Source organism: Saimiri boliviensis, chromosome 13 (assembly GCF_048565385.1).
Source record: "Saimiri boliviensis isolate mSaiBol1 chromosome 13, mSaiBol1.pri, whole genome shotgun sequence".
Classification (NCBI taxonomy): Eukaryota; Metazoa; Chordata; class Mammalia; order Primates; family Cebidae; genus Saimiri; species Saimiri boliviensis.
The window spans coordinates 73483610-73499577 of record NC_133461.1 but is presented as its reverse complement, the minus strand read 5'-3'; the positions used below and the strand labels follow the sequence as shown (position 1 = coordinate 73499577).

Here is a 15968-nt window from a genome sequence, read left to right as displayed (position 1 = left end):
CAAAGCTAAGCCTCTTGCACCAAACAGTTAGCCGTATTGTGAATGCACAAAAAGAGTTATTGAAGGAAATTAAAAGTGCTGCTCCAGCGAACACATGGACAAAACAGCATTACTGCTGATACGGAAAAAGTTTGCGTGGCCTGGTTAAAAGATCAGACCAGCCACAACATTCCCTTTACCCAAAGCCTAATCCAGAGGAAGCCCTTATTCTCTTAATTCGATGAAGTCCGAGAGAAGTGGGGAAGCTGCAGAAGAGAATTTGGATGCTAGCAGAGGTTGGTTCATGAGGTGTAAGAAGGACGCCATCTCCATAGCTTGGAAGTACAAGGTGAAGTAGCAAGTGCTGCCGCAGAAGCTGCAGCAAGTTCTCCAGAAGATCCAGCTCAGATCACTGATGAAGGTGGCTGCGTATAAACAGAAGATTTTCAGTGTAAACAGCCTTGTTTTGGAAGAAGATGCTATCTAGGACTTTTCATAGCCACAGAGAAAGTACTGCTTCAAAGCTTCACACAGCTGGCTGAATCTTGTTAAGAGGATAATGCAGCTGGTGACTTTCAGTTTAAAATAGTGGTCAATGACCATTCTGGAAATCCTAGAGCCCTTAAGAATTATACTGAATCTCCTCTGCTTGTGCTCTATAATGGAACAACAAAGCCAGGATGACAGCACATCTGTTTACAGCATGGTTTACTGAAAACTCTAAGCCCTTTTTGAGGCCTATTGTTCAGAAAAATTTCTTTGAAAGTATTGCTGCTCATTGACAATAGACCTGGTCACCCAAGAGCTCTAATGGAAATGTGCAAAGAGATGCTGTTTTCATGCCTGCGGACATAACATCTGTTCTGCAGCCCTGGATAAAGGAGTCATTTTGATTTTAAAGTCTTACTGTAGAAGAAATACATTTTGTAAGACTATAGCTGCCGTAGATAGTGATTCCTCCAATGAATCTGTGCAGTCAATTGAAAATCTTCTGGAAAGAATTCACCATTCTAGATGCTATTAGGAATATTTGTGATTCACGGGAGGAGGTCAAAATATTAACATTAACAGGAGTTTGGAAGAAGCTGACTCCAGCCCTCATGGATGACTTTGAGGGGTTCAGGACTTTAGAGGAAGGAGGAATTGCTCCTGAGGTGGAAACAGCAAGGAAACTAGAGTTAGAAGTGGAGCCTGAAGATGTGACCGAACTGCTGCATCGTGATAATACTTGATCAGATGAGGAGTTGCTTCTTACGGATGAGCAAAGGAAGTGGTTGCTTAAGATGGAATCTACTCTTGGTAACAACGTTGTGAACATTGTTGAGATAACAACAAAGGATTTTTAATATCTTGACTATTACCTAAACTTAGTTGATAAAGCAGCAGCAGGATTTGAGAGGATTGACTCCAGTTTTGAAAAGTTTTACTGTGAGTAAAATGCTGTCAGCATCACATGCTACAGAGAAATCTTTTATTGTTGTCTTATTTTAAGAAATTGCCACAGCCACTTCATCCTTCAGCACCCAGCACCCTACCCTGATCAGTCAGCAGCCATCAACATGGAGGCCAGACCCTCCACCAGCAGAAAGATTACGACTTGCTGAAGGCTCAGATGATCATTAGCATTTTTTAGCAATAAAGTATTTTTAAATTGAGGTATGTACATTGTTTTTTTAGATATGATGCTATTGCATACTAGACTACAGTATAGTGTAAACGTAATTTATGTGCTGGGAAACAGAAAAGTTGTGTGACTTGCTTAATTGTGATAAAATTGCTTTCTTGAGATGGTCTAGAACAGAACCTTCGATATCTGCAAGGTATGCCTGTACTGTTAATATGGTGGTGACTAGCCACATATGGCTATTTAAGTTTCAATCAGTATGATTATAAAAAAATTAAAAATACAGTTCTTCCATTGCACATGTTCTATTTCAGGTGTTCAGTACCCACATGTGGCTAGTGATTACCATATTGGACACACATATAAAGAACATTTTCATCATCACTGGCGGATTTATTGAACATTACTGGTCTAAAGATTGACAATAGTTAAGAGTAACAAAGTATTTTAAAAATTGAATATAAAGAGTTTTGAAAATGCAAATTTTTAGCCTTTCAGGAGGCAGATCACTGCCTGTTTCACAATAGGCAGATCCTATTGTCAAACAGAAACAGAAATAATTACCCAAAAATCTAAAAGAGCTTCCTATATTTAATATTTATTTTCCTTTTAAGATGAGTAAAGGAAGTATTTAAAATTTTAAGAGTAGCTGTAGGTGTCTAGAACTTACAGTTTGTTAACTTTTAACTCTAAGCATACAGATAGATGTGCATAATTATTTTTGTCATTTTATTATAAAAGTAATGGAATGTAGTTATGGGGGAAATTGTACTAAATTCTATAAAGTAAAAAGTCAAAGTCTCTTACTGTTCTTCATCCCACATCCCATTTTCCAGAGTGAGCTATAATTGGGTGAATTTCCCCAAACTTTATAAATACACTTGCAAACATTTATACGCGGCAGCCTAGATAATAATGTTACAGGCATTGCCTTTTCACTTAATGTGTCATGGCCCTTTTTCTAGACTATGAGTGCATAGTCTTCTAGTACTACTAACAACAGCATTTATCAAGCATTTATGCTATGTGCCGCCAATTCTAACAGGTCTCTGAGACACTTCACGAAGAACTTGAGATTCTAGGTAATTCTGTAATTTGCCTAAGAGCACATAGATAATTTATGAGGCCAGGGGCATAAAGTTCATGGGTTTGTTTTGTTTTGTTTTCCTAAGAGAGAGGGTTTCACTCTGTTACCCAGTCTGGAGTGCTCGCTGCTGCCTTGAGCTCCTGGGCTTAAGGAACCCTTCCACCTCAGCCTCTGAGTAGCTGAGACTACTGGCATGCGCCACTGCTCCCAGTTAATGGTTAAAATTTTTTGTAGAGGTAAGGTCTCCCTATGTTGCCCGGAATGGTCTTATCTCCTGGCCTCAAGCACTTTTCTGCTTTGACCTATGAAAGTGCTGGGATTACAGATGTGAGCCATCATGCACAGCTAAAGTTAATGTTTTAACCATAAAAATAGGTAATGCTTTAGTACATATGTATATAAATAAAAATTTAGATATTGCCAACATGAAATTAACAGTCTTAAACAAGGACCAGCTAAGACCCAGAGGGACATGGTTTCACAAAGAATTGGAAACATTAAGTCATGTAAAAGTAGTTGGAGAAATATTTTTATAATGCTGAATGAGTTTATTACTCTGTGGGAAAAAAAAAATCTTAATAGTAACAGCACTGCAGCAGAACCAAGACTACCAAGCTTTAGTCACTGACTCACTCATCTGAGCAAGTATGTGGTGAAGCAAGTTCTGTGACTCTCTTAGGATTTGTGGTAATCAGGGCTGAATTATATTTTATCTGTTTAAGGGGAAGACAGAAGTATGGAGCACCCATTTTGACAGAATCACGTCACAGTTTACTAGTCATTTTGCTTTGGAATATAAGAAATACATTCTTGTGTTGGTTTTTCATTTTTATTGTTTGCCTATATAATTTCCATGCTGTTTTTTAATGATAGCTAAGATTATGGTAAATTGTCCTATTTCAGTGACTAAGGATTTGTTTGGTTATAAGTAGAGCGTAGACTGTTTTCCCAAGGGTGCTTTACCAATAAATGGGAAGTCTCCTTCTGTTAGCTGATGTTTCCTTCAAAAGGAAAATTTTCCATATTATTTGAAGGAATTTGTTTTCTTTTTTTTTTTTTTTTTTTGAGATGGAATTTCGCTCTTGCTGCCGAAGCTGGAGTTCAATGGTGCGAACTTGGCTCACTTCAACCTCTGACTCCTAGGTTCAAGTGATTTTCCTACCTCCGCATCCCGAGTAGCTGGGATTACAGACATGTGCCACCATGCCCGGCTAATTTTGTATTTTATTTATTTTATTTTTATTTTATTTTAATTAATTAATTAATTAATTTATTTATTTATTTTGAGATGGAGTTTCACTCGTTACCAAGGCTGGAGTGCAATGGTGCGATCTCGGCTCACTGCAACCTCCGCCTCCTGGGTTCAAGCAATTCTCCTGCCTCAGCCTCCTGAGTAGCTGGGATTAACAGGCACGCGCCACCATGCCCAGCTAATTTTTTGTATTTTTAGTAGAGATGGGTTTCACCGTGTTGACCAGGATGGTCTCGATCTCTTGACCTTGTGATCCACCTGCTTCGGCCTCCCAAAGTGCTGGGATTACAGGCTTGAGTCACCGTGCCCAGACTATTTTATTTTTTTAATTAATTAATTAATTAATTTTTGAGACAGAATCTTGCTCTGTTGCCAGGCTCTAGAGTGCAGTGGCGCAATTTTGGCTCACTGCAACCTCCACCTCCCTTGTTCAAGCAGTTCTCCTGCCTCAGCCTCCTGAGTAGCTGGGACTACAGGTGTGTGCCACCATGCCCAGCTACTTTTTGTATTTTTAGTAGAGATGGAATTTCACCATGTTGGCCAGGATGGTCTTGATCTCGTGATTCACCCATCTCAGCTTCCCAGAGTGTTGGGATTACTGGCGTGAGCCACTGCTCCCAGCCTAATTTCGTATTTTTAGTAGAGACAGGGTTTCTGCATGTTGGTCAGGCTGGTCTCGAACTCCCAACCTCAGGTGATTTGCCTACCTCAGGTGATTCGCCTGCCTCAGCCCCCCAAAGTGCTGGGATTACAGGCGTGAGCCACTGTGCCTGGCCTTAAAGGAAATATTTCATGTTAATTTTTTTTCCCATTGTAAATAGAAGGTTTTAGATTAGTTATGTGTCCCTTCTTAGAACTGAATTGACAGCTGCAGCCTCGAGAGATTCTCTGATTTAAATATGACCTGGAAAGGTGCCACAGTCCACTAAGAGAGATATGCTGACACAAGTGAAAGTATGTTTCCAAAGCTGTGCCACAATCTTATTAAAACTGTGTCTCATCAGTGCACTGTTCTTTTAAAATTGTATATACATTTTTCTTTCAGATACACACTGGAAATGATTAAACTAGTCCCACATAATGAAAGTGCATGGAACTATTTGAAAGGGTAAGAGGTTGTTGTTGTTTTATTAAAAAAAGAAGTGGCTATATGATGCATCATGGAGTGTATTCCATAATCAGATTCCAAAAGGATAGTAAATAATTTTTCATTTATTTGGACCTAAGAGCAGAAGTATAACAGCATTATCGAAACTCTGGAAAAGTGCCCTCTACTCTTCTCTGTACCTCCCAAACACCTGCTAACACTGTTTTCAGAATAATCCACCAGTAAATAATGCCATTTTAATTGTATTTATGAATCCTGTAGTCTTTTTTTTTTTTCTTGAGACAGAGTTGCACTCTGCCTTGTCTCTAGGCTGGAGTGCAGTGGCACAATCTTGGCTCACTGCAACTTCCACCTCCTGGTTCAAGCGATTCTCCTGCCTCAGCCTCCTGAGTAGCTGGGACTATAGGCGCACACTGCCATGCCGGCTAATTTTTGTATTTTTTAAAATTATACTTTAAATTCTGGGGTACATGTGCAGATCATACAGGATTGTTAGATAGGTATACACATGCCATGGTGGTTTGCTGCATCCATCCCCCGTCATCTATGTTAGGTATTTCTCCTAATGTTATTCCTCCCCAATCCCCTTACCAATTGCTATCCCTCCCCTAGCTTCCCCACTCCTCAACAGGCCCTGGTGTGTGATGTTCCCCTTTCTGTGTCCATGTGTTCCCATTGTTCAAGACCCACTTATAAGTGAGAACATGCAGTCTTTGGTTTTCTGGTCTTGTGTCAGTTTGCTGAGAATGATGGTTTTCAGCTTTATCCATGTCCTTGCAAAGGACATGAATTCATCCTTTTTTATGGCTGCATATTACATGGTGTATATGTGCCACATTTTCTTTATCCAGTCTATCATTGATGGGCATTTGGATTGGTTCCAAGTCTTTGCTATTGTAAACGGTGCTGCAGTGAACATACATGTACGTGAGTCTTTATAATAGAATGATTTATAATCCTTTGGGTATATACCCAGTAATGGGATTGCTGGGTCAAATGGTATTTCTATTTCTAGATCATTGAGGAATCGTCACACTGTCTTCCACAATGCCTGAACTAATTTACGCTCTTATCAACAGTGTAAAATTGTTCCTGTTTCTCTACATCCTTTCCAGCATCTGTTGTCTCCAGAATTTTTAATGATTGCCATTCTAACTAGTGTGAGATGGTATCTCAATGTGGTTTTGATTTGCATTTCTCTAATGACCAGTGATGATGAGCATTTTTTCATATGTTTGCTGGCTGCATAAATGTCTTCTTTTGAAAAGTGTCTGTTTATATCCTTTGCCTACTTTTTGTTGAGTTTTTTTTTTTTCCTTGTAAATTGGTTTAAGTTCTTTGTAGATTCTGGATGTTAGCCCTTTGTCAGATGGATAGATTGCAAAATTTATTGCCCATTCTGTTCGTTGCTGGTTCACTCTAATGACTTTCTTTTGCTGTGCAGAGGCTCTTAAGTTTAATTAGATCCCATTTGTCTATTTTGGCTTTTGTTGTCATTGTTTTTGGTGTTTTCATCATGAAGTCCTTTCCTATACCTGTGTCCTGAATGGTATTGCCTAGGTTTTCTTCTAGGGTTTTTATGGTGTTAGGTCTTAGACATTTAAATCTTTAATCCATCTGGAGTTAATTTTTTTATAAGGTATAAGGAACAGGTCCAGTTTCAGCTTTCTGCACGTGGCTAGGCAGTTTTCCCAATAGCATTTATTAAACAGGGAATCCTTTCCCCATTGTTTATTTTTGTCATGTTTATCAAAGATCAATTGGTTGTAGATATGGCATGACTTCCGAGGCCTCTGTTCTGTTCCATTGGTCTATATCTCTGTTTTGGTACCAGTATCATGCTATTTTGGTTACTGTAGTCTTGTGGTGTAGTCTGAAGTCAGGGAGCGTGATGCTTGCAGCTTGTTCTTTTTGCTTAGAATTGTCTTGGCTATGTGGGCTCTTACTTGGTTCCTTATGAAGTTTAAGTTGGTATTTTCCAGTTCTGTGAAGAACGTCAATGGTAGCTTGATGGGGACAGCATTGAATCTATAAATTACTTTGGGCAGTATGGCCATTTTCATGATACTTATTTTTCCTAACTATGAGCATGGAATGTTTTTTCATCTGTTTGTGTCCTCTCTTACTTCCTTGAGCAGTGGTTTGTAGTTCTCCTTGAAGAAGTACTTCACATCCCCTGTTAGTTGTATTCCTAGGTTATTCCTCTTTGTAGTAATTGTGAATGGGAGATCACTCATTATTTGGCTCTCTGTTTGTCTGTTACTGGTATATAGGAATGCTTGTGATTTTTGCACATTAATTTTGTATCCTGAGACTTTGCTGAAGTTGCTTATCATCTTAAGGAGATTTTGGGCTGAGACGATGGAGTCTTGTAGATATACAATCATGTCATCTACAAATAGAGACAATTTGACTTCCTCTTTTTCTAATTGAATACCCTTTATTTCTTCTTCTTTTTTTTTTTTGTGAGACGGAGTTTCGCTCTTGTTACCCAGGCTGGAGTGCAATGGTGCGATCTCGGCTCACCGCAACCTCCGCCTCCCGGGTTCAGGCAATTCTCCTGCCTCAGCCTCCTGAGTAGCTGGGATTACAGGCACGTGCCACCATGCCCAGCTAATTTTTTGTATTTTTTTAGTAGAGACAGGGTTTCACTATGTTGACCAGGATGGTCTCGATCTCTTGACCTCGTGATCCACCCGCCTCAGCCTCCCAAAGTGCTGGGATTACAGGCTTGAGCCACCGCGCCGGCTACCCTTTATTTCTTTTTCTTGCCTGATCGCTCTAGCCAGAACTTCCAATGCTATATTGAATAGGAGTGGTGAGAGAGGACACCCTTTTCTCGTGCCAGTTTTCAAAGAAAATGCTTCCAGTTTTTGCCCATTCAGTATGATATTGGCTGTGGGTTTGTCATAAATAGCTTTTATTTAGAGATATGTTCCATTGATACCTAGTTTATTGAGAGTTTTTAGCATAAAGCGCTGTTGAATTTTGTCAAAGGCCTTCTGTGCATCTATTGAGATAATCATGTGGTGGTTGTCTTTGGTTCTGTTTATGTGATGGATTACGTTTGTAGATTTGCATATGTTGAACCAGCCTTGCATTCCAGGGATGAAGCTGATTTGATAGTGATGGATAAGCTTTTTGATGTGCTGTTGGATTCAGTTTGTCGTATTTTATTGAAGATTTTTGCATCAATGTTTATCATGGATATTGGCCTGAAATTTTTTTTTTTTTAGTTGTGTTTCTGCCAGGTTTTGGTATTGGGATGATGTTGGTTTCATAAAATGAGTTAGGGAGGATTCTGTCTTTTTATATTCTTTGGAATAGTTTCAGAAGGAATGGTACCAGCTCCTCTTTGTACGTCTGGTAGAATTCAGCTGTGAACCGTCTGGTCCTGGACTTTTTTTGGTTGGTAAGCTATTATTGCTGCCTCAACTTCAGACCTTGTTATTGGTCTACTCAGAGATTCAACTTCTTCCTGGTTTAGTCTTGGGAGGGTGTAAGTGTCCAGGAGTTCATCCATTTCTTCTAGATTACTGGTTTATATGCATAGAGGTGTTTGTAGTAATCTCTGATGGTAGTTTGTATTTCTGTTGAATTGGTAGTGATATGCCATTTATCAATTTTTGCATCTATCTATCATTATTGCATCTATTCAATTCTTCTTTCTTTTTTATTCTGGCTAGTGGTCTATCTATTTTGTTGGTCTTTTCAAAAAATCAGCTTCTGGATTCATTCATTTTTTTTGAAGGGTTTTTTGTGTCTATCTCCTTCAATTCTGCCGATCTTAGTTATTTCTTGTCTTCTGCTAGCTTTTGAATTTGTTCGATCTTGTTCCTCTAGTTCTTTTAATTGTGACATTAGGGTGTCAATTTTGTATCTTTCTTTGCTTCTCATGTGGGCATTTAGTGCTATAAATTTTTTCTCTATATACTGCTTTAAATGTGTCCCAGAGATTCTGGTACATTAAGTCTTCATTCTCATTGGTTTCGAAGAACATCTTTATATCTGCCTTTGTTTCATTATTTATCCAGTAGTCATTCAGGAGTAGGTTGTTCAGTTTCCATGTAGTTGTGTGGTTTTGAGTGAGTTTCTTAATCCTGAGTTATAATTTGATTGCACTGTGGTCTAAGAGGCTAGTTGTTATGATTTATATTCTTTTGCATTTGCTGAGGAGTGATTTACTTCCAATTATGTGGTCAATTTTAGAGAAGGTGCAATGTAGTGCTGAGAAGAATGTATATTCTCTTGGTTTGGGGTGGAGGGTTCTATAGATGCCTATTAGGTCTGCTTGGTCCAGATCTGAGTTCAAGTCCTGGATATCCTTGTTAATTTTCTGTCTCGTTGATCTGTCTAATATTGACAGTGGAGTGTTAAAGTCTCCTACTATTATTTTATGGGAGTCTAAGTCTCTCTGTAGTTAGTTAAGAACTTGCTTTATGTATCTGAGTGCTCCTGTATTGGGGGCATATATATATGTGTATGTGTGTGTATATATATATATATACATCTAGGATAGTTAGCTCTTCTTGTTGCATTGATCCTTTCCATTACGTAATGCCCTTATTTGTCTCTTTTGATCTTTGTTGGTTTAAAGTCCAGACGTTTTATTAGAGACTAGGATTGCAACTCCTGCTTTTTTGTACTCTCCATTTGTTTGGTAAATCTTCCTCCATGCCTTTATTTTGAGTCTATGTGTGTCTTTGCACGTGAGATGTGTCTCCTGAATACAGCACACTGATAGGTCTTGACTCTATCCAATTTGCCAGTCTGTGGCTTTTGATTGGGGCATTTAGCCCATTTATATTTAGGGTTAATATTGTTATGTGTGAATTTAATCCTGCCATTTTGATACTAGCTAGTTGTTTTGCCCATTAGTTGATGCAGTTCTTTATTTTGTCAATGGTCTTTATCATTTGGTATTTTTTTGCAGTGGCTGGTACTGGTTGTTCCTTTCCATGTTTAGTGCTTCCTTCAGGAGCTCTTGTAAGGCAGGCCTGGTGGTGATGAAATCTCTCAGCAGTTGCTTGTCTGTAAAGGATTTTATTTCTTCTTCACTTATGAAGCTTAGTTTGGCTGGATATGAAATTCTAGGTTGAGAGTTCTTTTGTTTAAGGATGTTGAATATTGGCCCCCACTCTCTTCTGGCTTGTAGGTTTTCTGCCGAGAGATCTGCTGTGAGTCTGATGAGCTTTCCTTTGTGGGTAACTTACCTTTCTCTCTGGCTGCCCTTAGCATTTTGTCCTTCATTTTAACCCTGGTGAATCTGATGATTATGTGCCTTGGGGTTGCTCTTCTTGAGGAGTATCTTTGGGGTGTTCTCTGTATTTCCTGGATTTGAATGTTGGCCTGCCTTGCTAGGTTGGGAAAGTTCTCTTGGATAATATCCTGAAGAGTGTTTTACAGCTTGGTTTCATTCTCCCTGTCACATTCAGATACACTGATCAAATGTAGATTACGTCTTTTCACATAATCCCATATTTCTTGGAGGGTTTGTTCATTTCTTTTCACTCTTTTTTCTCTAATCTTGCCTTCTTGTTTTATTTCACTGAGTTCATCTTCAATCTCTGATATCCTTTCTTCTGCTTGATCAGTTTGGCTATTGAAACTTGTGTATGCTTTGCGAAGTTCTCGTGCTGTGTTTTTCAGCCCCATCAATTCGTTTATGTTCTTCTCTAAGCTGGTTATTCTAGTTAGAATTTTGTCTAACCTTTTTTCAAGGTTCTTAGTTTCTTTGCGTTGGTTTAGAACATGCTCCTTTAGCTCAGAGAAATTTGTTATTACCCAGCTTCTGTAAATCTGTCAAATTCATTCTCCATCCAGTTTTGTTCCCTTGCTGGTAAGGAGTTGTGATCCCTTGGAGGAGTGGGGGCATTCTGGTTTTTGGTGGTTTCAGACTTTTTGTGCTGGTTTCTTCCCATCTTCGTGGATTTATCTACCTTTGGTCTTTGAAGTTGGTGACTTTCAGATGGGGGTCTCTTGAGTGGATGTCCTTTCTGTTGATGTTGAAACTCTTTCTTTCTGTTTTTTAGTTTTCCTTCTAACAGGCTCGTCTGCTTCAGGATTGCTGGAGGCCCATTCCAGACCCTGCTTGCCTGGGAGTTACCGGGGTCCGGGGGGCTGCAGAACCATAAGGATTGCTGCCTGTTTCTTCCTCTGATAGCTTTGTTCTGGAAGGGTACCTGCCAGAGGTCAGCCAGACTGCTCCTGAATGAGGTGTCTCTTTGGATATACAGGGGTCAGGGAGCCACTTGAGGAGGCAGTCTGTCCCTTATCAGAGCTCAAGTACTGTGCTGGGAGCTCCATTGTGCCTTTCAGAGCTGCTGGGCAGGGACGTTTAAGTCTGCTGAAGTGGAACTCAGAACCGCCTCTTTTCCCAGGTGCTCTGTCCCAGGAAGGTGGGGCTTTATTTATAAGTCCCTGATGTGTTGCTGCCTTTTTTCAGAGATGCCCTGCTGAGCAGGGAGGGAGTCTAGTCGCAGTCTGCCTGCAGAGGCCTTGCTGAGCTGTCCTGGGCTGTGCCCAGCCTCTGTGTAAACTTCCTTGCAGTTTTGTTTACACAGGGAAAGTTACAACTGCCTCAGTAATGGCAGATACCCCTACCCCCACTGAGTTCGACTGCCCCAGGTTGAACACAAACTGCTGTGCTGCCTGTGGAAAATCTCAAGCTTGCTGGTCTTTGTGGGGGTGGGACCTACCAAGCCAGATCACTTGGCTCCCTGCCTTCAGCCCCCTTTTTTTCATGGGAATGGGTGGTTCTGTCTCACTGGTGTTCCAGGCACCGGCCAAAACGGCCACCCAGTTTTGTGCTGGAAACCTGCGGGGCTGGTGTTGTCAGTAACAACAGGAATCTCCTGGTCTGTGGGATGTAAAGACCGTGTGAAGTGCAATATCTGAGCCTGAGTGACTGGAAAAGTCCCTGATGGCCTCCCTTGTATAGGAGGGGGATTTCTCTGGCCCCTTGCACTTCCTGGGTGAGGCAACACCCACCCTGCCTCAGTTTGCCCTCCTTGGGCTACACTCACTGTCCAACCAGTCCTATTGAGATGAACCTGGTACCTCGGTTGGAAATGCGGAGATCACTTGTCTTGTGTTGCTCTCACTGAGAACTGCGCTCCGGAGCTGTTCCTATTTGGCCATCTTGGCGGAAGTCCAAATTTTTGTATTTTTAGTAGAAACGGGGTTTCATGATGTTAGCCAGTATGGTCTCAATCTCTTTGACCTCGTGATCCACCCATCTCGGCCTCCCAAAGTGCTGGGATTACAGGCGTGAGCCTATGCACCTGGCCAAATCCTGTAGTCTTTATATCAAAGAATGGAACACATAACACCCCCAAGCTCTGCTTGGCTCAGGAACACAGTAAAGCAGGCTAATTTACAAGAAGATTTTTCCAATGGACAGCCAGCCTTTCTGTTTTTGTTTCTAGAGATTAACACCTACAAGTTAACTTACTCCTCAAATAGAAAAGATTTCACTTGCCTGGCCACTGACATAACCTAGTTCCTTGTTGAACTTAAAGGTCTTCAAGGAAACTAGGCTCAAAGAACACGAAGTATGGAAACAGTCATCCTTGGAGCTATGTCAGGGGAGGGGCCTGTAGTATCTGGAGAGCTTGAGGGATGAGAAACCATCTCAAGAAAAGACAAGAGGGCCAGGCATATTAGCTCATGCCTGCAATCCCAGCACTTTGGAAGGCCAAGGTGGATGGATCACTTAAGGCCAGGAGTTCAAGACCAAACTGGCCAACATGGCGAAACCCATCTCTACTAAAAATACAAAAATTAGGTGAGCATGTTGGTACATGCCTGTAATCCAGCTGCTTGGGAGGCTGAGGCATGAGAATTGCTTGAACCCAGAAGTGGAGGTAAGAGTGAGCTGAGATCATACCACTGCACTCCAGCCCGGGTGACAGAGACCCTGTCTCAAAAAAAAAAAAAAAAGAGACAAGAACATCTCTCCTGGTTTTGTCCTTCACTTTTTAAGATGGTTTATTTTGCGTGTTGTACAGATTGTTATAAATGAACACTTTTTTTTTTTTTCCTCTTTTTTGAGATGGAGTTTCGCTCTTGTTACCCAGGCTGGAGTGCAATGGCGCGATCTTGGCTCACCGCAACCTCTGCCTCCTGGGTTCAGGCAATTCTCCTGCCACAGCCTCCTGAGTAGCTGGAATTACAGGCACGCGCCACCATGCCCAGCTAATTTTTTTTTTGTATTTTTAGTAGAGATGGGGTTTCACCATGTTGACCAGGATGGTCTCGATCTCTTGACCTCGTGATCCACCCGCCTCGGCCTCCCAAAGTTTTGGGATTACAGGCTTGAGCCACTGCGCCCGGCTACAAATGAACACTTTTAAACTTCATTTTTTAAAACTTAATTCTACTTAGCTCTTAATTATCCTTTTTTTTTTTTTTTTTTTTTTTTTTTTTTGAGACAGAATCTGACTCTGTAGCCTAGGCTGGAGGGCAGTGGCATGATCATTGCTCACTGCAGTCTTGATCTCATAGGCGCTAGGATTCTCCCACCTCAGCCTCCCAAGTAGCCAAGACTACAGGCGGCACCGCTAGGCATGGCTGATTTTTAAAAAAATTTAGTTAGAGATGAGATCTTGCTGTTTTACCCAGGCTGGTCTTAAACTCCTGGGTTCAAGTGTTCCCCTGCCTCTGCTTCCCAGAGTGTTGTGATTATGGGCAACTGCACCTGGCCAGCTCTTAATTCTCTAATTATTTAGGATAAGACTCATCTAATTTAAAAGTTTCATTATAGTTTCAGCCTCATTAATTCAAAATAACTCTCGCTTTCTTGTTTGTGTTTCAGGGTTTATTTTCTCTTAATCTTTCTGCTGCTTTTGTTCTTCCTTCACAAAATCAAGTGTTTGTTTTTTGTTGTTGTTTTTAGGATTTTGCAGGATCGTGGTCTTTCCAAATATCCTAATCTGTTAAATCAATTACTTGATTTACAACCAAGTCATAGTTCCCCCTACCTAATTGCCTTTCTCGTGGATATCTATGAAGACATGTTGGAAAACCAATGTGACAATAAGGAAGACATTCTTAATAAAGCATTAGAGGTAAGCTGGTGGGGCTCAGTGCATTCATTTTTGGTATTTCAGAATGGTCTGCCCAATGCCACTAATATTCATGCCCCCTTTCAACAGTGTTACTCAGAATTCAGTACAAGGCTATTTCTGGTTAGGGGCAGCATTGACATCACTTGGGAACACAGCCTGTGTCTCTAACAGCATGTCACATTTGAATGTGATCTGAATTAAATTGTATTGGCTCAAAGGCATTTGCCCTTGAGATTGAATTACATATTACTTTAATACATTTTTATTTTTCATTTTCAGTTATGTGAAATCCTAGCTAAAGAAAAGGACACTATTAGAAAGGAATATTGGAGATATATTGGAAGATCTCTGCAAAGCAAACACAGCACAGAAAATGACTCACCAACAAATGTACAGCAATAACACCATCCAGAAGAACTTGATGGGATGCTTTTTTTTATTAAGGGAATCTATGCAGGAGTTTAAAACTAGAGTGATCCTTCCCTTTGCCTGTGGTGTAAAAGTACATCATACAGGTATTGCTTTTTAACAAGAACTGATGCTCCTTGGGTGCTGCTGCTACTCAGACTAGCTCTAAGTAATGTGATTCTTCTAAAGCAAAGTCATTGGATGGGAGGGGAAAGAAAAAGTCCCATAAAGGAACTTTTGTAGTTTTATCAACATGTAATCTAATCCTTTAGCATCAGCTCCTCCCTCAGTGGTACACGTGTCAGAATTTGTAGCAGTAATGACTCCCGGTCACTTGTATGTAATGAATATGAGGTAACCGAAGTTTGGTTCAGTAAGCAGGGAATACAGTGGTTCCATCAGAGCTGGTCTGCACACTCACAGAATCTTGCTATCACTGTAACCAACTAATGCCAAAAGAACGGTTTTGTAATAAAATTATAGCTGTATCTAAAAACAATGGTACAGTGATTTGATTTTTTAATAGCGTTTATATATTATATAAGCCACACTGTCTCAGCTTAGAAAAGCAATCGAAGAAGAAAATATTGCTATAAAACTTTAAACTAGGAACATGATGTATTGGAGGAAATGTTAAAATGTGAATTGGTCAGTTCTTGACTGAAAGTGAGAAAATCCGCTCAAGGTAGTTTAAACCCAAAGGATTTATTCAGGTATATAAATATCTCACAAAAGAACTGCCTAATCTTTTAGAAGTACATTCCCAAACCATAGTACACAACTGGACCATCCCGTTGCTGCCGCCTGTCCAGAATCAGAAAACTGCCAGATGAGGAATGAGGAGCCACAACCCTGGCTGCCAGCTCCAGGACTGTGCTGTCTCTGCATATTCCATAAAAAGCACATCTGCTGCTTTTTCCATGTAGTTGTGTTTCTAAATTATGGCTCACTGCAGTGCATCTGATTGGAAAGAACCAACAGGATGTCTTTTTTTTTTTTTTTTTGAGATGGAGTCTCTCACTATTGTCCTGGCTGGAGTGCAGTGTCGAGATCTCAGCTCACTGTAACCTCCACCTCCCAGGTTCAAGTGATTCTCCTGCCTCAGCCTCCCAGTAGGCACCATTCTTTTAATTTTTTTTTAATTTTTTGCATTTTTAGTAGATACAGGGTTTCACCATGTTGGTCGGGCTGGTCTCAAACCCCTGACCTCAGGTGATCCGCCTGCCTTAGCCTCCCAAAGTGATGTGATTACAGGCATGAGTCACGGCTATAATAGCTAGCTAGCTAGATTTTTTTTTTTTTTTTTTTTCTTGAGACAAAGTCTCTCTCGCTAGGCTGGAGTGCAGTGGTGTGATCTGGGCTCTCTGCAACCTCTGCTTCCCGGGTTCAAGCGATTCCCCTGCCTTAGCTTCCCGAGTAGCTGGGATCACAGGTGCACACCA

General features: G+C 40.6%; 1 protein-coding gene across 1 annotated transcript in view; it reads left to right on the top strand.

The window, feature by feature from the left end:
* FNTA (farnesyltransferase, CAAX box, subunit alpha) overlaps positions 1-15025 on the top strand; it is a 46729-nt gene extending 31704 nt beyond the window's left edge. The window contains exons 7-9 of the mRNA XM_010330226.3: positions 4988-5050; positions 13947-14118; positions 14398-15025. Coding sequence (XP_010328528.2) covers positions 4988-5050; positions 13947-14118; positions 14398-14520 — 358 coding nt within the window. The 3' untranslated portion in view covers positions 14521-15025. The remainder of the gene's footprint in view (positions 1-4987; positions 5051-13946; positions 14119-14397) is intronic.
* The last annotated feature ends 943 nt before the right edge of the window (positions 15026-15968 follow it).